General features: G+C 35.4%; 2 protein-coding genes across 2 annotated transcripts; one reads left to right on the top strand and one right to left on the bottom strand.

Moving 5' to 3' along the window:
* The first annotated feature begins 559 nt into the window (after window positions 1-559).
* Window positions 560-11,456, top strand: LOC138320540 (solute carrier family 2, facilitated glucose transporter member 3-like). Its single transcript, XM_069263574.1, has 11 exons — window positions 560-719; window positions 1,706-1,804; window positions 2,313-2,473; window positions 2,945-3,069; window positions 3,546-3,716; window positions 4,753-4,860; window positions 5,152-5,240; window positions 5,599-5,697; window positions 6,047-6,259; window positions 8,146-8,349; window positions 8,706-11,456. Exons 1-11 carry the CDS (start codon window positions 609-611, stop codon window positions 8,898-8,900), a joined length of 1,575 nt encoding a protein of 524 aa, XP_069119675.1. The 5' UTR covers window positions 560-608; the 3' UTR covers window positions 8,901-11,456.
* Window positions 11,453-25,452, bottom strand: LOC138320534 (uncharacterized). Its single transcript, XM_069263560.1, has 6 exons — window positions 25,345-25,452; window positions 21,875-22,080; window positions 20,603-20,788; window positions 20,270-20,434; window positions 19,902-19,997; window positions 11,453-19,415 (listed from the first exon to the last, which is right to left on the bottom strand). The coding sequence occupies exons 2-6, from the start codon at window positions 22,068-22,070 to the stop codon at window positions 17,764-17,766; spliced, it is 2,295 nt and encodes a 764-aa protein (XP_069119661.1). The 5' UTR covers window positions 22,071-22,080; window positions 25,345-25,452; the 3' UTR covers window positions 11,453-17,763.
* Window positions 25,453-25,529: the final 77 nt, after the last annotated feature.

Genomic DNA, 25,529 nt, shown 5'->3' with positions numbered 1-25,529 from the left:
TAGTTCTACATATAAAACATAATACGTAAAAGAAAACGAATTTCACCAATTGCTCTTCTAGTGTGGCTAACCCCCCCCCTTCCAATTGCAAGTTTGTTTAAATAAATGATCCAGACCTTCATTCAGTGCTATTGATGTCAAATGGGCTAAAATCTATAAACGACTTCAATAAAGTCAATAAAGTGTCTAGAGCTGGACCTTCCTGTAGCATTCTAATATAAAGATACCAATTTGTTCAAATGAATGGCCTTGACATATATTTAAGGTCACAGCGGTCAAATAAATCAGTAGGTCAACTTACAACTTCTTCTATAGGGTTTCCTGTTTATATTGCCTTAATTACGTGTTGGTAAAAAAAAGGTTGAGCATTTTAGCCTATTTGTATTGATCCAAAGAAATTTTGCCACTGCGGTATACATTGACTGTGCTATATTTTGCCAAAATGTCAAAGCTAAGCCTAAGACGCACGTGATATAGGGAAGACGCATCCATGAGTATTTATAGATCATAAAGTAGAGTCATGTGATAATATTCCACGTGACCTAGCTATTTTGCTGAACAAAATGGTGGACGGATCATAGTAAACAAATCCTATCAGTTGTAAGGCGATGTCACGTCTCCTTTCCGAGGACGATGACAGGGACAATGAACACACATCTCTTCTTTATGGAGAAAATGGAGATATCCTAGACTCCATTTCTGTACCGTCAGAGAAGAAGGTAATTGAGGCCACTAATTTAACTATTATTTCAACCGTTTATAGCGGTTTTAGACATGTACGTGTACATCAGATGCAGGAACTACCGGGTACATACGAAATGTACAAGGAAATGTATAACACGTGCTGGTATGTATACCTCATATCACATCAGAGGTCGATTATCGTCCGATCTGTTATAATCACACTACTTAATAATTTTGCTCTGAGATTAAATTTTAAGCTAATAATGATCAGATTCCCAATCAGAAACCTATAATCTGATAATATTAATGGATTATCACTATTTCCACAGCATACATATACATGTATGTAGTCAAACCATCCAAGGACAGCGAAAAAAGGGCTTTATAGTCATGTGGTCTTTATAGCCAGGTGGTCTTTATACACAGGTGGTCTTTATATACACAGGTGGTCTTTATAGCCAGGTGGTCTTTATATAGCCATGTGGTCTTTATAGCCAGGTGGTCTTTATATAGCCATGTGGTCTTTATAGCCAGGTGGTCTTTATGCACAGGTTGAATTGTATTGAAATTGGTCATTTGGAACCCAAGAAAATTGGCAGGTGATCTTTATACAGAGGTGGCCGGTATGGCAAGGTTTACACTATATTGTACAAATATATCTCTTGGAATCAATTAAGGTGATCCGATATGCTAAAAAGTCATGCTATATTTTAATGGCAAGGAAAATCTGTCCAATATTATTTGAAAGCGATAATAATTCTCTCATCAGAAAAAAATATCTGTGGAAAAATAATTACATGAAAATGAATAGATGTAAATTTAAATGTTAAAAGTTAGAGCCCCAGTAAACTTGTTGATGTCATTACATGTACATATATGTATTGTGAATTTTATGATATTGATCTATCAAAGTAAACTGAATTAAATTTAAATGCATTAAAATTGCTTGATAATTTAAAAATTTGTGTCTGTATTTTTAATTACATTATTTTATTGTGAATAACTTTTTTTCTGTTTGAAGGAAATCACATCTCATCTAGGCTTCTCCATTGTTTCTTCAATCCTTGGTTCCTCGTTCATCGTTGGCTTCAATTCTGGTGTGATCAACGAGCCATCACAGGTGAGTCACTCCGACATATCATCACAGGTGAGTCACTCCGACATATCATCACAGGTGAGTCACTCCGACATATCATCACAGGTGAGTCACTCCGACATATCATCACAGGTGAGTCACTCCGACATATCATCACAGGTGAGTCACTCCGACATATCATCACAGGTGAGTCACTCCGACATATCATCACAGGTGAGTCACTCCGACATATCATCACAGGTGAGTCACTCCGACATATTAACGAGCATCACAGGTGAGTCACTCCGACATATCATCACAGGTGAGTCACTCCGACATATCCGAGCTTTTTCATCCTGTCAAAGTAGTCGGCAGTATCTGTAGACTAAATTAGTAAAGGATGAAACTTGAGGATAAAAAGTCATGCTTTTAAAAGCATATGAATAACGAGAAAAAATGAATTTAATTAAAATCAAACTTAAAATTTTGTTTTAGATGATGTTAAATCTGTTATGGTTGACCTGAGTTGTCACATCTGGCTATCTCGTTACAGGTGATCCAGGATTTCTACAACAGTACCTACTATGACAGGAATGGCGAGTACATGTCCTCCTCCCTCCTCACCCTCCTCTGGTCCTTCACCGTGTCCATCTTCGCCATTGGGGGTATGATAGGGGGTCTGTCAGGAGGTTACCTGGCCAACAGATATGGCAGGTATGGGGCATGGTATAGTCACTGTACACTAGCTGGCATAGTACCAGATTACCACAATGGCTTGTTGATGTTTCATTTTCATTATATTATGATGGACATTCTAACAGGAAACAGTGAAATAATTACACATACAAACATCTATTACCTGATATTATATTTATGATAATAATTATTATCTTCAATACTTTACTATTTGAAAATGAAAGAAAAAAAAATTTAATATTGATGCACTAGGTATAACATTAATGATTATATGGTGTTACATTTCAGGAAATCATTATCATGATCCTTTTAAAAATGTCCCAAAAAGGACCTGTTTATTCAAAAAGGGGTTACACATACTTACACTAGCATAAATATCCAGTAGTGTTCAAACATGTTGCAATTTTAATGTGTATAATGACATTGATTACAAGTGGAGTAGATGATTTGATGTCATAATAATGGTTTTTGCTCTATTTTGTTCTGCAGGAAAGGTGGGCTGTTAAGGAATAATTTACTTAATTTTGTGGCAGGTGGTCTGCTCATCTCGTCCAAGTTTGCCAAGTCATATGAAATGCTCATAGCAGGCAGATTTGTAGTGGGTCTTTGTTGTGGTGAGTGCACAGTATTACATTTTTCGCAGTGAAATATTAGGTATTACGGTGAACATAAAAGCGGTATACTTTACTCCAGTGATATGTCAATTTTGATATTTTCTCTCCCTTTTGGCAAATCAGATTGCAGCATTGACTGTGAAAATATCTTTTTGATTGTTACGTCATTAGTTTGTGCACGAAAATGACGTCATATTTTTGCGTAGAAATGTAACTTTATGCTAAAAAAATATGACATAATAATCGCAAGAGAAAATATAACTCTGTACAATACAATGGAGGAATAACCTTTGACAAGACTGGTAGTAATGGTCTTCTGTAAATGGAAACGAGAAAACCCATAATTTTTCCTCATTCAATATCAAATGTTTACTCTTGGTGAGACACATACTTAAAGATTAAAACGGTACTCTAATTGACTAATCAGAGAAGTTTTGATGTCTTTGTGAAGCAATTGATCAAAGATTCTGTTGTAGGTATAAACACAGCCATAGTACCCTTGTACCTGTCAGAGATAGCGCCTACCTCTATACGAGGATTATCAGGAACATTTAACCAGTTAGCCATCTGTTCAGGAACTCTTGTCTCCGAGATTCTTGGCCTAAAACATGTACTAGCCAGACCGGAAACATGGAACTATTTATTAGGTAAGCTATCTGTCCAGGAACTCTTGTCTCCGAGATTCTCGGCCTAAAACATGTACTAGCCAGACCGGAAACATGGAACTATTTATTAGGTAAGCTATCTGTCCAGGAACTCTTGTCTCCGAGATTCTTGGCCTAAAACATGTACTAGCCAGACCGGAAACATGGAACTATTTATTAGGTAAGCTATCTGTCCAGGAACTCTTGTCTCTGAGATTCTCGGCCTAAACATGTACTAGCCAGACCGGAAACATGGAACTATTTATTAGGTAAGCTATCTGTCCAGGAACTCTTGTCTCTGAGATTCTTGGCCACAAACATGTACTAGCCAGACCGGAAACATGGAACTATTTATTAGGTAAGCTATCTGTCCAGGAACTCTTGTCTCTGAGATTCTTGGCCTCAAACATTACTAGCCAGACTAAACATGGAACATTGTATCAGGTAAGCGATCTGTCCAGGAACTCTTGTCTCCGAGATTCTCGGCCTAAAACATGTACTAGCCAGACCGGAAACATGGAACTATTTGTTAGGTAAGCTATCTGTCCGGGAACTCTTGTCTCCGAGATTCTTGGACTCGAACATGTACTGCCAGACTGGAAACATTGAACTATTTGTTAGGTAAGCTATCTGTCAGAGAACTCTTGTCTCAGAGATTTGATCGAACATGTACACCCAGATGTGGAACTATTTATTATGAAGTATATATTTGAGCTTGAAAAACAGCTTATTAGTGTTGTATATTGCTTGGGTTTTGATCCTTCAATGATCCTTATGTCTGTTAGCAAAGAAACAAATAAAGCAAAAATTTGATATCCTATTTACATATTGATAGAAAATCTTCATTTTGATAGAATCTTGTTTCATTTTATTTTAATAAGAAGACTATTTTCATTTGCCATTAGAAGTAAATGTAATTTTCCTGGGAAAGTTTTGATATTCTCAATAAGTCGACGTTTACAAATAAAATTTTTGCATAAAGGGTTGTTGTCACCATTGTTGGATTATAGTGTTTAATTACAGATATATTTGATTTCAGGTTGCACCCTAGTACCAATGGTATTCCAGCTACTCACACTCACCTGGTGTCCAGAGAGTCCACGATACTTGATGATAAACCTGGACAATGAGGACATGGCAGAAAAAGGTCACTAGTGAGCATAGAACAGTAGTCTTAGATAGAAATTTGAGGGGAATCAACATGTTAAAAAACATATAGCTCAATTTTTTTGATTTTTTTTTTTTTTTTTTTTTTTTTTTTGCAGTTGTTTCCACCAATACCCACATTGGTAGATATTAACTCGCATTAAGCATATTCTGGTGTAAAAATTATATAGGCTGTGGATAAAACACAGGAAAGTACATTACTATATAGTTACCAGACATATGTGCCTGGGTACATCTTTATTGACAGTTTTCAATTTATTTTCTGTTTTAGCTTTAATATGGCTGAGAAAGGACATTGATGTCAGTGACGAAATTGAAGAAATGGCAACTGAGATGGAAAAGGCAAAAAGGGCTGAAAAGGTAACTAACACAGAAGATAAGTTTTGTGTTTTCACATAGAAGGTTTTGAATGTGTGAGGCTAAATCAGTGAAAATATACTGCTCTAACCTTGTAGAAGGTTATAGTAATCATATACTAGACTGTTGATGTCACCATTTGTCATTTGGTTGTCCATCATCTTTCTGCTTCAACAACCTTATTGTCAATTACTAAAATTCTACAAAGCAACACATTTTGTCTTTAGGTACCTGTCATCAAGCACTATGTATTATGATTTTTTTAATGAATAATCTAGACTTACTAACAGGCCCAATTGGCCTCTTGTGTGCTTCCTGTAACATTTGAAAATTTCTGTTTTCTCCTCTTCTTTTTTTTTAGTTCCACTTCACAGACCTATTCAAGCGACGAGAACTCTTCACTCCTCTGATTATAAGCCTGGTCCTACAGTTGTCTCAGCAATTCAGTGGCATTAATGCTGTAAGAATGCAAAAAATATCAAACAAGATTTTATCTGTCGGTTCTGAATGATGATCAGATGGTTTTGCATCAGGTTTTTGAAGTTATGTGTTAAAACAATTAGTTTGTGTACACTTATGTGAGAATAAAGTAATTGCTCACTTTTATCTTTTATTTGGCAAGGTTCATGAAATAAGAAAAAAAATCTAAATTTTTGTTATCTTGAAATCTGAATTGAAACTATTTATTACACTTACAGGTATTCTCCTCTAAGTACACCTTTGAATTCTTCTAATTCAAATATTGGAACAGTTCATTACAGAATTTTAGGGGTGAACCCTATACTTCTATCATGGTTTTTTACTTGTAGGTTATATTTTACTCCACTCTGATATTTGAAAGCGCTGGATTGAGCCAGGTTGATGCCCAGTACGCCACCCTTGGCACAGGAGCTGTAAATGTTGCCATGACGTTTGTGTCGGCGAACATCATGGATAAGCTTGGTCGACGAACCCTTCACTTGGTTGGTCTCGGGGGAATGTTAATCTTCAGTGTTGTACTTTCTCTAACCCTGATCTTTAAGGTAAGTTGAACTCTTCCAGCAGTTTTATACATATATCTTCTACCCCTATATTTTGTTAGAGGTAAATAAATAGAATCTTGTTCAACAATACATTAAGATGAAAAACATATAAATAAAAATTTTGGTAGGTTGGCTTATTGCTTAAAATATAATACAATAAACACCAAATAAGCAATGTTGAAATCAATTTCAGGTCCTAATATATGTTTAAAGGTACACTCCCTTCCTTTCTATACATTAACACTGTAAACCTCCTATTTTTAGCCCACCATCATCAGATGGTGGGCTATTCAAATCGCCTTTCGTCTGTGGTCCGTCGTCCGTCCGTTCTTCCGTCCTTCCGTCCGTCCGTCCGTCCGTTAACAATTCTTGTTACCGCTAATTCTCAGAAAGTGCTGAAGGGATCTTTCTCAAATTTCATATGTAGCTTCCCCTAGGACTCTAGTTGTGCATATTGCATTTTGGGACCGATCGGTCAACAAGATGGCCGACAGGCGGCCATCTTGGATTTTGATAGTTAAAGTTTGTTACCGCTATTTCTCAAAAAGTGCTGAAGGGATCTTTCTTAAATTTTATGTACAGGTTTCCCTAGGACTCTAGTTGTGCATATTGCATTTATGGACTGATCGGTCAACAAGATGGCCGACAGGCAGCCATCTTGGATTTTGATAGTTTAAGTTTGTTACCGCAATTTCTCAAAAAGTACTGCAGGGATCTTTCTCAAATATCATATATAGGTTCCCCTAGGGCCCTAGTTGTGCATATTGCATTTTGGGACCGATCGGTGAACATGATGGCCGACAGGTAGCCATCTTGGATTTTGATAGTTAAAGTTTGTTACCGCTATTTCTCAGAAAGTACTGAAGGGATCTTTCTCAAATTTCATATGTAGGTTCCCCTAGGACCCTTGTTGTGCATATTGCATTTTGGGACCGATCGGTCAACAAGATGGCCGACAGGTGGCCATCTTTGATTTTGATAGTTAAAGTTTGTTACCGCTATTTCTCAAAAAGTACTGAAGGGATCTTTCTCAAATTTCATATATAGGTTTCCCTAGGGCCCTAGTTGTGCATATTGCATTTTGGAACCGATCGGTCAACAAGATGGCTTGGATTTTGATAGTTAAAGTTTGTTACCGCTATTTCTCAAAAAGTACTGAAGGTATCGTTTACAAATTTCATATGAAGGTTCCCCAAGGACCCTAGTTGTGCATATTGTTAATTGGGACCGATCGGTAAACAAGATGGCCGACCGACGGCCATATTGGATTTTGATTGTTAAAGTTTGTTACCGCTATTTCTCAGAAAGTACTGAAGGGATCTTTCTCAAATTTCATATATAGGTTTCCCTAGGGCCCTAGTTGTGCATAGTACCTTTTAGGACTGATGCATAATGCCTTTCGGGACTGATCGGTAAACAAGATGGCCAACCGGCCGCCATCTTAGATTTCATTGTTGAAGTTTGTTACCACTATTTCTTAGAAAGTACTATAGCGATCTGTCTCAAATTTTATATGTCATGTGTTTGAAAAAGTTTGAAAAGCAGGGAAAAGATCCCTCTTTCCATTGTCAGACATAGATCTTTCTTTGGTGGGCGCCAAGATCCCTCTTGGATCTCTTGTAGGAGGATGTTCCTTAATTGTCCTGTACATTATCACTATACACCTGTTTTAGGACAATGTTCCGCGGCTGTTATATACTTTAACACTATAACCTCCTGTTTTAGGACGCTGTTCCCTGGATGTCCCCCGATACTTTGACATAATAACCTCCTGTTTAAGGACGATGTTCCATGGTTGTCCTATACACTAACACTATGACTGTCTATTTTTAGGACGATGTTCCGTAGTTGTCCTATACACTAACACTATGACTGTCTATTTTTAGGACGATGTTCCGTGGTTGTCCTATGTCAGTATTGTAGCTGTCAGTGCCTACATCATCTCCTTCGCCACAGGACCAGGCTCTATACCATGGTTTTATGTCGCTGAGTTATTTAGTCAGGGACCACGGTCAGCTGCGGTCAGTCTGTCTGTACTGACCAACTGGCTGGCAAACTTTACCGTTGGAATTTCTTATCCGGAAATTCATGTAAGATATTTAGTCATGTTCATTACACCCAGAATTATTTATTAGATACAAATATACATGTGCACATATTTTCTATTCTCATAAATTATGTTTAAAATTAGAAAAGTTGTGTAACCAAAATGCCAGTAATACCCAGAAATTCCTTAATTTGAAATAAAAGTTTGATCAATCAAACTTTAAAGAAACTTAAGCAAGATATATCATGTATAATACACTTGACATGCAGATTTACCTTTCAAATCTGGCATTTCGTCTATTTCTTAAAGAAATTTGATATATTATGATGAGATGTGTATTGATTTAACCCTTGGCACATTAGTATATCAGCACAATAATTCCTTCGCTTTTTTTTATAGGCGGCCATAGCTGAGTATTCATTCTTCCCGTTCATCGGAATGCTGGTATTTTTCTGGCTTTTCACCTTTTTTAAAGTTCCAGAGACTAAAGGAAAGACTATTGATGAAATTACCTCTTTGTTTAAATCTGATTTAAACATACAAAATCCTGACGCTCGTCAGTATACTCATCTAGCTGGGCAGAGCTACTCCTGATAATCTTGTATACCAAATCTGATCCACTCTTTGTTCCTTGTGTAATCAAGCAGAAAATATAAATATTTAATATATTGATTGATTTTATCATGATATCGACACCACCTCATTTCCTCAATTGTTTCTACAGCAAGCATTTGTTATTTGACGACATTTCATTAATATATTATGATAATGTTTATATACAAATGTACGTATTGTACAGAGACAATGTATGCAGTGTATTTATTTATACAACTGCATAGTAAGATTAACTCCATGACAAAGTCCAATGCTATAGTTTTGATGTTGATATGAATGAATGTATTGTTTATCATTATACATTCCAAACAAATTATGTTTACTTGGACATCAATTTTTTTACTGATATTTCAGTACCATGTCTAAAAATATTCTATTTAATTCTGAAGTTCTTGTGTTCAGATAATACCACAATGTTATTTGAAAAAAAAATGCTCAGATTAAATGTTTATGTGAATTTTTTATATTTCTATACACGTATTCTCTTAGTTATCATGTTAGCTTTACTAATCATGGTAACTAAATAGAGGAATATCGATACACCATCAGAGCGAGATCGAGTACTGGGTATGTTTTAACTAAATTGGATTAAGAGATAATTTGTCTCCAGTATCTTGTTAACATGCTCATGTATTTAATACTGATGCTTTATGAATACAAGATCATTTTTATACAATGAATTGATCACCATGACATATCAATGGTATATTAAAGTAACTGCTGCAAAGTGTGTTTTTAAGTCCAAGACGTGATTGTGATACCAGTGTGTTTATGTAATGTGGATTTGTGTCTATATCTTCTAGTTTTAAATTTCTTTATGGGAAAGGACTATGTATTGTTTGGGCCCTTTTTGGTCCCCAAATCCATCAATTTTTAAAAACTGTTATTTAGTGATTAATTTGTTGTATTTTAAATATTTAGTACATCCCTGATTCAACTATAATGACTGTTTTATAATTTTGAAACTGTTGTTGCCATAGTAACCATCCAAAATATGCATAGATTATGAGAATATGGAAATTTTCACAATTTTGACCAGTTTTTGTCTATGAAACTATACAGCTTATCTTTGAACAAACTGAATATTTACTGAGAATATGTATGCCCTTTATCTTTTATACATCTTTAGGAGAGATATAAAGTTTGGTAAGGATGCGATCTATGGTTTCTAAAACAAAAACTTGTCCAAAATTGTCAAAATTTCCACATTTCCATAATTTATGCATATTTCGAAAGGTTACCATGGCAACTGAAGCTAAAATAAGAAAACTATCATTACATTTAAATTAAAGATGCTCCACCGCCGACAAAGCATAAATGATATTCCTCAGTTGAATAATAATTGGTGTTTGATCGTTTATATATAATGTCTAATTAACACAAAAAATAATATAAAATAATTATTTTGCCTTTGGTGCATGTGCAATCAGTACTTCCTTCCATATAGGATATAGTGACACAGAATTTTTTTGGGATGCAATTAATCATTTGTCATATTTTTAACTTGAAGTAAAATTAGAAGCTCAAACTTTTCAAAGGTAGTAATGGTGTAAAGTAAGTAACTTTTGTATCTGAAGAAAAATGCTAAATCGTCTGCTCCTGTTATTGATAGTGAAAAAATATCATTTGTCAGCGATGGAGCATCTTTAAGGATGTTCTAAATATGTTAAATCTAACAATTTGAATACTAAATAATAGTTTTGAAAATTTGACGAATTTGGGGGCCAAAAGCGGCCCAAACCATACATAGTCCTTTAGCAAATTATTACATGAGAAATCTGTTATATAAACTCCAAATACGTAAAATATACTACTAAAAACATGTACTTAGTTAATGCACACATTCCAACAAAAATGAGCAGTTTTACATAATTCCATGGTGGCATAAATTATTTATTTCATGATGTAGAAGTTGAGAAACTAAACAATGAAGATGAGCGAGCTGCACAAACCGTTCATATATTTTTTAAAGAACATGCAACTTTTTGACAATTTTTAAATTTTGGCCAATCAATCTGAATTAAATTGCATTTGCCAGAGTCAATAAAAAACTTTAACATAAACTAGTCAACCATGTACTTTGAAGGTCTACATTTCTCATGCATGCAAGCCTGAATGTTCATTTCTGTACAGAATATTCAGTAAATATTTGGTACTTGTCATCCTGAACACCTAGGCCGTTTTCATTTATACAGTTGGACTGGTTAGACCTTTGTAAACGTAATAATTTCAAGTATAAATCCTGACGGAACTGCAGCTTTTGATACAGGCCTGTGTGGGCTTTGTCAAGGCTTGTCTGAAAACAATATAAAATCACCAGGTCTGTCATTAATTCTAAAAAAAATGACTATGTCAAACCAGTCAAACTGTATAAACGAAGATGGCCTCAGGTAGTTTTAAAGGGAGATAATCAAATGTATACCAACCTTGAGATTTATAAGTCTGAGATTTCCATATACTTTGTGATAATGGGATTTGAAATCAGTTGTCAAGGGAGATAATATTAAATGAATGAGAATAAACACATCAACTTAGTTTTAATTAGTTTGTTTTATTACCAGAATATATGTGTATACAATGTAAAGACAGTCACAGAGATATATATATTGCAGCAACACATTTCAGCAAGAACCTGCTTGCATTGTATATAAACATGGAATGGATGACAAAGTTGTGGCTGCCTCACAACCATTGGTCATTAGTCGACCACTTTCCTAATAAAACATAACAATATCATTACAACAGGCCTAGAATGCTATCTAGATCTCTTTATGAATTACAGCAATGAAATATTTTTTACTTTTTAAAGTGAATAGTCGGGCAAAGAAAACCAGTCTAAATGCGTTCATTAGCCTTCCAAAAGTTTTCACATATAAATACGACGGTCAAGTTCTGCTTACGTTTCCCAGTTCTGACCATTGAAAAAAAGAAAGTTGAAAGCATTGAAAGCGAGGCTGCGTGGAAATGTAACCATGGACATAGTCAGCCGGGAGGACGTTTTAGAATTGCTATAGTTTAAATAAATTTCTTTGTACGCATACAGATTTTGACGAGAGATTTTATTTTTCTATTTCATAAGAAATTATACTGGATACATTCACACCATTTTTACCGACTTTAGCCATCCTTGCCCGACTGTTCAAATACAACACTTACTGTTGTCATTAACCAAATTTACATTTAAACCTTATTAACATATCAAGTTTGATGCCGTTTACTCCAAAAATAACTCAGAAGTTGCACTCAAACTTTATGAAGAACATTTGAATTTGCATATATACATTGCAGTTGAAAATACTCTTGAATAAAAATATAAATGTAATAATTCCTCTGGCTTTTGAGACAACTATTTAATTTAATGAAATACTGGGTAGTTAAATTACCAAATTTTACAATGAAACACAAGAAGTAAATTCATGTAAACTTTTAATCTGAATTCTATGTGTAAATTTTCATGTCAATATCAACTGAAATGAGCAAAAAAAAATCAATTCGTGGTCAGTCAAGAATTAATTTGACCTGAAATTACATTTATTTGACCTTAAGTTTTCCTCGTGTGAAATTAACCACATTTTAAGGCATTTTCGTGTGAATTCAGTTGATTTTAGCCCAAAACATGTGGTTTATGTATAGAACATTTAAAAAAAATGAAATAATCCAAATATTCTATGTCATTCTCTTATCAAAGAAGGTGAAATTTTGTGAAACTGCACTGCCAATCTGATTAAAACCAGCTCTTCAATATGCTTGCGCTATAGCCTATAGCTATATCTGTTTAAAACATTTTTGGTGGGCTTCATTCAAATGAAACATGTTTTCTCAAAATTTTGACACCCAAATTTTGATGTTTAATTTGAATTCACTTCTAGAACATAAACATGTAATGATATACAGTGCAGTAATGTTATATACACATTTTTTTTTAATTCAACAGGAAGTTAGAAAAAATAAATAATAAAAGATAAAGAATAAGCTATACCTAACAATCAACAAATTATCACAGACCTTAATTCAGCAATTGTAATTTCATAAAACGATTTGAGTAAAAACAATGTTTATAAATTATTAGAAGACTGATAGTTATTATTATATAATAAAGTATCTATATATTTTCATTCAAACTGAATGGAAGTCTAATTATTAAACACTTCAGTTATTTTCTCTAAGACTAAACTATAATCATGTCCATGCTCTATTCTAACCATTCACTATCTACATCATTTGAGCATTTGAAATTGTATTACCCTAAAATAATTGCACAACTTTGTCTATTTTGAAGTTGACAATTTTTATCGGTAAAATGTTTTTATGTCACCTGAGACGAAGTCTTAAGTGACCTATTCTAATCGCCTTTTGTCCGCCATGCGCCGTCTGTCGTGCGTCATGTGTTGTCCGTCATATGGCGATAAACAATTTACTTTTTCAATTTCTTCTCCAAAACTGCTGAACCAAATTTGTTGAAATTTTGCAAAAACCTTCCATAGCCAAAGATCAACCAAAAGTGAGAATTATATGGTCCCAGCCCCCTAGGGGCCTGAGGGGTGGGGCCAAAAGGGGTCAAATAGGCTAAAACTTCAAAAATCTTCTGAAATTCCAGAAATGGTAGAATCAAATACTCTTCATAGATTGAAAGGTCTTATGGTCCTTTACAAAAAATGTGAAATATATAATGACCCTGGGCCTCACATTCCCCTCTGGGGAGGGGTCAAGTTTACTATAGTTTATAAAGGGAAAACACATTTTTGAGCATTATTTGGTCATTTGTAATATGAAGTTAGTCAAACTTTGTTAGAATTATTAGCCTGAGTATTTTAATATCATAACAATATTGGTCCTGGCCGACCCCCAGGGGCTAGAGGGCAGGGCCAAAATTGGTCAAAATGGCTTAAATTTCAAAAGTCTCCTTTTGATTTCATAGATTTGATGGAACCAAATACTCTTCATAGATTAAAAGGTCTTTTTAAGGTTCTTTACAAAAATTGTGAATTTCATGGCCCTTGTATTTTGGACTTTCCCCTGAGTAGGGGTCAAATCTATTATAGTTTATATTGGAAAAACACATTTATGAGCATTATTTGCTTAATTTTCATAGGAAATGATTCAAACTTGGTTAGAATTATTACCCCGCAATAGCATTTTAGCATCATTATCCATATTGGTCCTGGTCGACCCCCAGGGGTAGATGGGCAGGACCGAATGGGGTAAAAATGACTAAAATTAGAAAAAAAACCTCTTCTGAAATCACAGATTCTGATGGAACCAGATACTCTTCATAGATTGAAAAGTCAAAGTTATAAAATTACTGACTGATTTCAAGGGCCTGATGGACTAATATATAGTGTTTATATGTCTTTGTTTCATTCTATATTCGAACTCAGGTGACCACTAAGGCCCATGGGCCTCTTGTTTAATTTTACAATGCTTGTAGCATTTTAAATAAATTAAAAATCAACCTACTAACATTCCTCAAGGTTACCCATGACGTTATTCATCTGATCAAATTATTTTTATGATTTAGTCTACCTAATATACGTTTGTCAGAAGTACCACAATTACAGTATATAACCAGATATTCCCACTTCATTTATTACTCAAAACCTAGTAACATCCCTCAAGGTTATCCATGATGTTTGTTCATATGATAAAATCATTTGCAATATTTAGTCTACACATTTGTCAGAAGTACCATAATTACATTATATAACCAAATATTCCCACTTCATTTTTTACTCAGAATTTACAAATTATTTAAGTATATATGCACATATATAATACATCCTTACATGGCATTCACAACTTATGTATACATATCATATTTGTATACAATATATATATGATCTAATCTAGCTTTCATATTAAAAATAGCAGTACACAGTAATAAAATCTTGATATCACATACAAAGTAAAATGTTCGTTGCATAGTTTTTAAAAGATGAAAAAAGTTATAAAAAAAAAATAATTAAAGAAATACATAAGAGTATGGCCGGAAATTGATATACATGTATGTACAAACATTATCAAGTGATGAATTATATATATATATTATCATGCGTCTGATGTTGGTCACCTCATGATGTCTGGGTAAAATGTGGTGCTAGATATCACATGTTACATATATCACATTTGTGGTAAAATACCTAACAACATTAAGATAATGGCTTAGGAATGTAAAGTTTTAAAAGCACTACCAAGGAACTAATGTGTATTTTGAACACATTAGTCTCAATACTTAATCATTTGGTCTGCTAGCTAATACAGAGAACATTTGGTCTGCTAATACAGAGAACATTTGGTCTGCTAATACAGAGAACATTTGGTCTGCTAATACAGAGAACAATTGGTCTGCTAATACAGAGAACAATTGGTCTGCTAATACAGAGAACAATTGGTCTGCTAATACAGAGAACATTTGGTCTGCTAATACAGAGAACATTTGGTCTGCTAAAGACCATGAAAAATAATAACAAGAAACATTTTAACAATAGATTACACACATTGATAACATTTTCAATACTGGCTATATACATGATATGTAAGAGTTAAAAAACATATTAGGTCCAGTCTTATTCAGTCTTTCTGTAGTAAAACACACAAAATAAAAATAACGCTACAATAATGACAATTCTTATATTACAATTATTTAACCCAACTATTCAATTTTAAAAGAACACTCTCCGCTATGGTGTGAAGAACTACCTTTAACGGCACAAGAAACACCTTTGACTGATTTCTGCTTTAATTACCAAAACCTCCTAAATTCCACTTACAAGTAGTGTATATGTAGCACAGGTAGTACAAGTGCTTCAATAGGCCAAAGGTCTCCAAGAATTTATAAATATAAATCTACAGTGGGAAGTAGTTTTGAAAATCCCTCAGCCTGGATGAGTTGGAAAACATTAAAACCTATCAGAAACAATATGATGAAAAGTAACATGCATGATCATTGAAGAACTCAAGCATTTTTGGAAAACAAAGTAAATCTCAATTTGCTTTACCTGTATATATTCTCAATATTCTTATTACATTTAGGTATATACATTATTGTGGCAAGTCCTATGGGTTTGTTTTTTTTTTTGTAAAAAAAATGAAAGTCTTTAAAATGAAATATTTCTCACAAAATATATATATACATGCATGTAATGTTTCAATAAAAGTTTTACATGGTGGAATACAAAGTAACAGTTTAAAAAGAATCACCAACAATGTTCTCCCATCGTATGTACAATAATCAAATACCTGCTGATGATATGTAATACTTTGAAAAAAATGTCAGTAATATCTAACAAAAGCATTCTTGTCAACCATATCTGACCTTATAAGTGTCTAGGGCTCTTATCATGTTGTAAACGATATGAAATAAAGATTAGTGAACTTCAGGCCTAACAGGCTACGATCTGTCCCAATTTCTCTAAGCAATTAAAACTTATTACTTAAGTTAAAATGTAGATCACCTCACTATGTAACTGATGTAATTTTTCTTTTCAACGTTTTAAGTACAAAACAAATGTATGTTTCAAGAAATTGGGACCAAAATATCACAGTATATTATGTTGATCAACAGGAGCCTATGTTGGAACCATGGCTATGTAACAAACATTGTTGGATATGGGCTAGCCACAAACATTAATATCCACCAAAGAAAGCAAAATTAACAAGAGAAAGCTACAAACCAACAATTTGTATCAAACATTACTATACTAGATAGCTGGTATAGATACATAACAGTAAAATATTCTAGTACATTCTTGTACAGAAAAAATACATATCAACAAGAATATTACTAATATTAGAATACATAATACATAATAACTACTGTTTAAAGGATTATTAAAACAAATATTCAGTATACTTTAAATTTCCAAAACTCTCCATTTTAATGTACCTGGTACAATGTTAGGCAAAAAAATATATGTCTGTTTAGGGTTACATTGGCTAAAAAAAATAGGGTTGGTAGGTCAGGAGATTTTTTTTTCAGTGTCTTTCACTCTAAAATAATGACCAGTACTGGAGTCTGAGATTGAAATCCTGACTTTTAATTTTTTTCAGAGAAAAGTGGGGAAAAAAAATTAGGGACAGTCGGGTAACCCTAAACAGACATATTATTTTTTTTGGCCTAATTTATCAATCTCAATTCTTACTAATGATCTCTGAAAAAAGTATATATAGTTAGAATATTTCCAGGAAATTTTTTTTTTTTTATATCTGTACTGATATAAAGCTAATACATTAACCGCATACAGTATAATACTGTATGTATAGGTATAAATAATCAAACATTTACATTTTCATAAAAATATTTCCATCGCTGCCAGTAATTTAAAGCTAGGTTAGAAACCCAAATTAAGAGAGCACCAGATATGAAAATACAAAGATAAATGATATAAATATTTATGATATGAGATAAGAATAGTGTTATAATCTCCCCTTGAATTACTGTTGAAAGCTCATTCACTTAAACCAAAAAGAATCAAAGACCATGTTCATTTGACAATTCCAGGTTTTTGCTCTGACTAAACTTTTCACTCTTATAAGATCCTAGTACAAAGGGTTCTGTGACTTTGATTTAATAAAGTGACTGTCTTCATGTTGAGGGCAATATTAGAAAGTAACATACTGTGTGGTAATGTATGCTTGATTAAGCAATATGCATGAGAATAAATAAATAAGCCTATCTTGACAATTTTTTCCAAAAGCCTAATTCATTTTCTTAATTCCACATTCTAGATCAATGAGACAAAATGTTAAAACCTGATTATCGTACATCATGAGTTATATACTAGTAAATAGCATCTTGAATATATGAAATAGAAAAATTCTTATCCACTGTTTTACTTTTGGTGTTTCATACTTCAATAACTTCCAAATCATCCTCTCCAGGAAATATCTGTTTGTCCGGGACTTTTCTTGCCCCCAGTGATAGGGAAGAATTGACGCTTTTGTTTGAACTGACACTATACTCGTCCATACTATCATAAGTTTCATCAATGAACACCTGCATTGGTACCTTGTGTTGTTTTAATAAGTCTGATTGCATGATGGAATTACTGTCGTCAATTTCTTCAAAATCGATGACGTAGCACTCTTCAGGCTCTATCTCGATTGATGTGTCACTGTTAACTCTCTGATGTCCATCCACATGTATATCTGCTGAAACCTCCAACGCAACACCTTTTGACCTTGACTTTGAACCATTTTGTGACCTTTGACCTTTTTGTTTAGACTTCACACCTAAACTACCCATATCAATCTCAACATCGCGTGGCATGACATTAGCGATGAATTTTTTTGGTGTTGTAAGTTTTTTAACTTTTGATGGGTCAGCTGGTTTAGACTTGGCATCATCGTCCTGTGTTACTACTATAACAGGAACTGTATCCATTTTATTTTTTGATTTCTGCTCTTTCTGTCGCTGTGACCTTCGTTCTGCCTGTAGTCCCATGGTAGTATCCATGGGCAGACAGATCGGGGCGGCAGTATGTGCCGTGGGTTTGTGTACAGTAGGTCTCTCCATGTCTGGTTTATAGTCCTCAAACGGAATCTCTACGACACTAGTGCCTGTGTCAAAATCATAAAAGTCCCAAGTTGGAGTCTCAGGCCTGGAGTTTGGTTCCTGGCTTGCTGTGTGTTTCCCTTTGTATTTCCTTTTCTGTTGGTTTTTATCCTTACCGAGATTTGATTTCTCTGGTATTGGTACAAATGCACTTGACTCTGTCTTCACTGTGTGAGTATTAGAATCTACACTGTGATCTGACAAATCAATCACACTTGACTCATTCCCCTTGACCTCTGAACTATAAACACTTGACCCTGTAACCTTTTTCATATTGACCTTCACCACATCTTTGTTAAAGTCCTCATCCTCTAGAATTGTCACCCGTTTGAGTGAAGTCTTGGGTTCCTCTAAACCATCAAAATCTTTCACTTTCACCACATAATCGTCTGAGGGTGATAGCGTTTCCTCTCCAATGGTAACTCCAGTGAGCTCAAGTTCACTCAGAGCACGCTCAGATCCTTCGGAAAAATCACTGAGAGATAAACTGCGAATGTTTGGATTACTATAAAATACCTGTGCCGAGTTCGTCACCTGGAGATCGGAGGCACAATAGATCTTCATATTGTTAGGAATAGTGTGGTTCATACAGGGAATTAATGGATAACTTGTACGAACCAATTTACGCACAGCAGACTTCAGCGGCATATGGTACTGGCCAATCAGAAAGCTACGTTTGGAATACTTCTGAGTAATACAAACCTCAATTTGTACACTACGATTTTGGACGAGATCAGCAGTGACATCTGTGTACTCCAGAGGCTTAGTAAACTTAAATGTTGTCGGGGCATACACATGTTGGTACCCCTGGCTTCCTTTCTTTACTTGAAGATGGGCCTCTGTGCTTTCAACTCGTACCTCCTCTGTTTTTCTCTTTGAGTTCTTTTTCTTGTCTGGCATGAGGTAAGTTTTCACGTAGATGGAATGGATCATTGAGGTAGTTGCTACAAATAAAGTAAAACATTATCTTTCAACATTTTAAAAAGGAACTTACCGCGGTATGCTGATTTATCTAAAAAAAAGTGTCTAATTTGCTATTTACCTGTAATATCTGATATATAATCTAATATTTTTTCACATATTATAATTAGATATCGACTAAAACATAATCATATTCAGCTATTTATTCTGTATTTGCATATTACAGAGTTATCTGCCCTTGTGGGTAGGAATTGACTGTAACATCATGTGTTGCAAGCATAACATCATATTTTTCAGAGAAAACGATGTGAATTTCGTTCCTAAAACAATGACATCACAACTGATGCTTACCTTCTAGAAAGGCAACTCTGTAATATACAAAAACGGAATATCATTCTGAGCGTATGTTGTACACATGATGGGCACACACATCATTTACTATACATATACCCACAACTTAACCTTTCCACAAAATCTGTGACGTTTCCTTACAACAATTATATACATACGTGGAGGTAGCAGTAGATCTGTGACCTGCCATACTCTGATCTTTAGTGATGCTTTCTTGGCATGGTATTCAAATGTCAGATGGAGATATCCCAGAGCTGAAATATGGTAGATAATGTTATACAGATATAATCAGTAGGGCTAATTAAAATAATATTTATACAGATATTTAAACAACAAACGTAACAGTACTAAGAGGGTGTGGAGTTTTCTGAGCATGCAATTACAATGGTGTTCTCAGCATACAACCATAACAGTACAGATATGTAACTTGAACTTTTGATTTATATATGCACGGCCATAACAGCTCTCATAATCAGAATCATCAATAAAAAAATCATTTTAAGCAGAGCAACTGGTTAAACAATACCTGGATCTTTAGTTTTCTTGTCTTTCACTATTGCTTCTTGATTGACAGATTCTGATGTTGATTCTCCTGATATTGACACATCGTCTTTTATCACTTCTTTCTTCTCTACTGGGGGAGCCTTTATTTCTAAATCTGTCTTTCCATCCCTCTCAGCTGTTTTACATTCTGTGTTGATGTAATACATAAGAAATATTTCCATCATTTTACATTGGCAACTAGATCATGAGATGTCATTTGACTTTCGCAAAGATAAAATGCATATATACAAATTTTTATGATGAATAAGCTATAGGCTTGAACATAAAGGATGAATATGAAGCAAAATATACTTACTAGCTGTATTTAAAATATTTCGACATTCCTCTGCAGCAACGTCCAGAGTAGTCTGCCCTTGTTTGTTGGTGACATCCCAGTGGCCTCCAGCATCAAGCAGCATAGAGAGACATTCAACATGGCCGGCCTGGGCGGCGTAATGACATGCTGTGAATCCATCCAAGGAGTCTGGTTTGTCTGGGTTACCTATAATATATACACAAAAAAAATGACCTATGTGCAGATTGAGGCAAAATGAAAACTGATTTTAGGATATCACTAAAGTAGCCGAATTGAACTGGGTTGATCATTGGCAACCAGGTAGCTCAATTGGTAGAGCATCCAGCTATATATAGCTAGTGTTCAAAGGTACCAAGTCCGAACTGCAGTCTAATCTCTACATTTTCTCCTCTTCTGTTACACTATTTACAATATATAAAAGTGAGACCTCATGGCTTAATCAACATACGTTTACAACATATGAGATAAATATTCAAATGTGTTATACAGTATGTACATATGTACCGGTATATGGTTTAGAAGTGTATAAAACTTTTTTTTTTAACTGAGTGATAATCTTTGTTTTTCTCTAACATGCTTGAGAAATGCAATAGAATGGTCATCCAGCTAGGAGCTGACCTTGCTCAACTTTGAACTACATACTAGAGCATAGTGCTAGCCATAAAAGCTATAAATATTTTTTGTGTACCTGAAATCTCCATAGTTATCAATAAAGAATCTGATCAAATGTAAATAGATTATTTAATTCATTGAATGTGCAGCAAAAACAGTTCAAAATATCATAAGATAACAGGAGATTTCATTACATACACCGGACTTAAACAGTATGTAGTTTCATGCTTTTTTAGTCAACAGTCAAAAGTCTTTCCCGAGGTGTTGGGACCAACTCTACAAACTGTTTCCCTCGGCCTCTGGCCTTGGGAAACAAGTTTGCCGAGGGAAACAGTTTATAGGGTTGGTCCCAACACCTCGGGAAAGAGTTTTGACTGTTGACTAAAAAGGCATGAAACAACTGTTTTGTTACCTGAACCGCAATATGACACTGATCACTGAGCTTCTGGTGAGAGAGACTTTCCCCGAAAGAATAAGGCATTTGGGTTGATCCGGCGAGCCGGTGTTTATGATGTCAACAATTAATTATGACCTCAACAATAAACGCACGCAAACTTCCGCCCCAGTCAACAGTAAAACTATTGACCGGTCAATAGGCGAAATTACTTCATTTACATTTATATAGAGTGTCAGGTAACAAAATACATTATAGATTCTTGCCTTTGTGTTTAAGTAGAAGTTTGAGAATATCTTCCTCTCCATTGTGTGATGCCTCATGTAAAGCACTCCACTGATACAGGCCTATCAGATTCGGATCATAGCCTTGCTGCAGGGCCACTCTCACAGCATCTAGGTCACCATACCGTACAGCTTCGTGGAGTTTGGTGTCAAAGGAACCAGGCTCCAGACTGCCCATGCTTCCAAATCTGAACAAAATATTATCATATACTTGTTTTTATTTCAGATAGAGTAATTAAACATTTTGTGGACATAGGAAAGGGGGTGTTAAACATTCTTATGAACCCAACAAAGACAGTATTGTAAAGTAAAAACTGCTTTTGACAAACTGACCTCTTGTCTTGGAAGCATTTAAGACGATGTGATGTGCACGTATTTTTTATTTTATTTGACTCATTACTGGTCTGCTATGTCTATGGCAAGATAATAAGATTTTTCATCAGACTACGCATTTATCAGCACAAGTAAGTTTACTTGACACAGAGCCCTATGGGTATCCAGGCATTAATCAACTAGCTAATCGTGGGGTTAATCATGTATCAACAATTAGGGGAATAAATGTAACTGTCAAGGTGTCAGGTGCATTGACAACAATGATAAATATTACATTTTAGCTAGCAATGTGACATATAATCAATGTACATATAACAAGGATAATGATACATGTTCAGTAAGAAAAGGGAAAAATAGGCCCAGAGGGCCTGTATCGCTCACCTGGTTTGTAATGCCAAGTAATGTTCTGAATACAGGTTCATTGTTTCTTTTATGAAGGAATTTTAATATTAACCTCTAAATCCCCTATTGGGCCCCACCCCTCCTGCCCCCAGGGGGTCAGAGCCAAAATTTATACAAGTTCTGTTCATCTTTCCCTAAGGATGTTTATGGCCAAATTTGGTCACAATCCAAGCAAAACTCTAGGACAAGTAGCGATTTATAGAATTTACCTCTATTTCCCTTTTTGGGCGCCCCCCCTCCTGCCCCCGGAGGGTCAGAGCCAAAATTTATACAAGTTCTGTTCTCCTACCCCCAAGGATGTTTATGGCCAAATTTGGTTACAATCCATGCAGAACTCTAGGACAAGTACCGATTTATAGGATTTACCTATAATTCCCCTATTGGGCCCCGCCCCTCCTGCCCCCCGGGACCAGAGCCAAAATTTATACAAACTCAGTTCTTATTCTCCCAAGGATATTTCTGGCCAAATTTGGTTACATTCCATGCAGAACTCTATGACTAGTAGCGATTTAAAGGATTTACCTCTATTTCCCCTATTGGGCCCCACCCCTCCAGCCCCCGGGGGGTCAGAGCCAAAATTTATACAAGTTCTGTTCCCCTTCCCCCAAGGATGTTTGTGGCCAAATTTGGTTACAATCCATGCAGAACTCTATGACAAGTAGCGATTTAAAGGATTTACCTCTATTTCCCCTATTGGGCCCCGTCCCTCCTGCCTTGGGGGACCAGAGCCAAAATTTATACAAGTTCTGTTCCCCTTCCCCCAAGGATGTTTGTGGCCAAATTTGGTTACATTCCATTCAGAACTCTATGACAAGTAGCAATTTAAAGGATTTACCTCTATTTCCCCTATTGGGCCCCAACCCTCCTGCCCCCGGGGGGGTCAGAGCCAAAATTTATACAAGTTCTGTTCCCCTTCCCCCAAGGATGTTTGTGGCCAAATTTGGTTACAATCCATGCAGAACTCTATGACAAGTAGCGATTTAAAGGATTTACCTCTATTTCCCCTATTGGGCCCCGCCCCTCCTGCCCCTGGGAGATCAGAGCCAAAATTTATACAAGTTCTGTTCCCCTTCCCCCAAGGATGTTTGTGGCCAAATTTGGTTACAATCCATGCAGAACTCTAGGACAAGTAGCGATTTATAGGATTTACCTCTATTTCCCCTATTGGGCCCCGCCCCTCCTGCCCCCGGGGGGTCAGAGCCAAAATTTATACAAGTTCTGTTCCCCCTCCCCCAAGGATGTTTGTGGCCAAATTTGGTTACCATCCATGCAGAACTCTAGGACAAGTAGCGATTTATAGGATTTACCTCTATTTCCCCTATTGGGCCCCGCCCCTCCTGCCCCCGGGGGGTCAGAGCCAAAATTTATACAAGTTCTGTTCCCCCTCCCCCAAGGATGTTTGTGGCCAAATTTGGTTACAATCCATGCAGAACTCTATGACTAGTAGCGATTTAAAGGAAATGTTGACGGACAGACGGACGGACGACGGACGGACGGACGCCGCGCCATGACATAAGCTCACTGGCCCTTTGGGCCAGGTGAGCTAAAAATACACATTCGCGTCAAGTTGGTTTGATTCCAGTGTGAAAATTCATGTTTCTATAAACCCTTGAAGGACCAATATTCATCAGGGTAATCAAATCTCAGATATCAACAAACCAGCAAGAAATAAAATGTACCAATTTTATCAACACAAATATATGATATTTTGTCTTACTTTTACAACAAGTTGTTGTCAATTCGTTATATATTTATCTATCGCGGAAGATATCTATCCGTCGGTCGTTGGGTGATGGCCGATACAATTCAATGGGACCTATTTTCGTCAGTGGGGCTGTTTGGCTTATTACGAAAATTGAGGTAATTCCAAATAAATGTTGAGCAGTAGGGGCTTGTGAGATCGTATTTAAGCTGCAAATTTCTTGTTGTCACATCGATTAGATTGTATTTAAGCTGCAAATTTCTTGTTGTTACATCGATTTTAAGTATTTAAACCTCTTGGTCATGGAAAGTGGCGAACACCTCAGTTTACATAGAATAACTTTATGTTTTCAACAGTACCACACCAAAAATTTCGGGAAGTTGAATCGCCAAAATTATTTGTAAATAAACCAAAATCTGGGCTATGAATCACATGATCAGACACGGACTTCCGGTACTTTGTTGATATTGTTAAAATACGTTCATTTTGGGGTATTGCTGCATCGTTATTATAAAATCACTTGGTTATAGCACACAATCTTTTTTAAGCATGACAAATCTTCCTTGATAACATCTGCTTTTTAGACGACAATCTTTATGAAATCACGCGATAGTTCATGAGATATAAGCAAAATTGTAAACACGACGAAAACAGGTCCCTGACGAATTTAGGGCACTTTACCATACAGACTGAGGCATGACACTGACAGAGACCACATGAAACACTACCATATTTTTGCGCGTTTAATGCGCAGGTACGTTTTTGAGTTTTATTTTTACAAAAACAAAAATATACATTTGTAGATATCTATATACGTTTTCTGATATAACTAGCCAGACGCCTGAAGTACATGATCCATCCTGCATGACCTGTCACGTAACACAGTAATGCAATGTGCGATTTCTTAGGGTTGGTTTATTATGCAAGTATTTGTTTAACGACCTAAATATGTAAAATGATCGATTAACAAAAACACCTCTAAAAAACTTTTCATCTGTCATACTGAATAGCTTACCATTGATTATTTACATGCTAGTCGTGTCCTTAAACACGTAAAAACAAGTGAAAAATGGTTTCTACAGACGCCATTGCGGAAATCTCTCGTGTTATGAAATCACACGTGAACTTGGTTCTTATTCGGAAACTATCTGATATTTGGATTGAAGTCAATGTAAATGTCCGATATATGGATATTTTCGC

Source organism: Argopecten irradians, chromosome 1, assembly GCF_041381155.1.
Source record: "Argopecten irradians isolate NY chromosome 1, Ai_NY, whole genome shotgun sequence".
In the NCBI taxonomy this organism is placed as follows: Eukaryota; Metazoa; Mollusca; class Bivalvia; order Pectinida; family Pectinidae; genus Argopecten; species Argopecten irradians.
The sequence above is the reverse complement of the archived record's forward strand: the minus strand, read 5'-3'. Positions and strand labels throughout refer to the sequence as shown.

Bases quoted from the DNA above. Each gene is read 5' to 3' on its own strand.
- LOC138320534 (XM_069263560.1), bottom strand. From the start codon at position 22,070: ATGGGCAGTCTGGAGCCTGGTTCCTTTGACACCAAACTCCACGAAGCT. The intron at 20,435-20,602 runs GTAAGTATATTT...ACATCAACACAG, and splicing joins AAATATTTTAAATACAGCTA to AATGTAAAACAGCTGAGAGG. The intron at 19,998-20,269 runs GTATTGTTTAAC...ACCATATTTCAG, and splicing joins CAAGAAAACTAAAGATCCAG to CTCTGGGATATCTCCATCTG.
- LOC138320540 (XM_069263574.1), top strand. From the start codon at position 609: ATGTCACGTCTCCTTTCCGAGGACGATGACAGGGACAATGAACACACA. The intron at 1,805-2,312 runs GTGAGTCACTCC...ATCTCGTTACAG, and splicing joins TGATCAACGAGCCATCACAG to GTGATCCAGGATTTCTACAA. The intron at 6,260-8,145 runs GTAAGTTGAACT...GTCTATTTTTAG, and splicing joins CTCTAACCCTGATCTTTAAG to GACGATGTTCCGTGGTTGTC.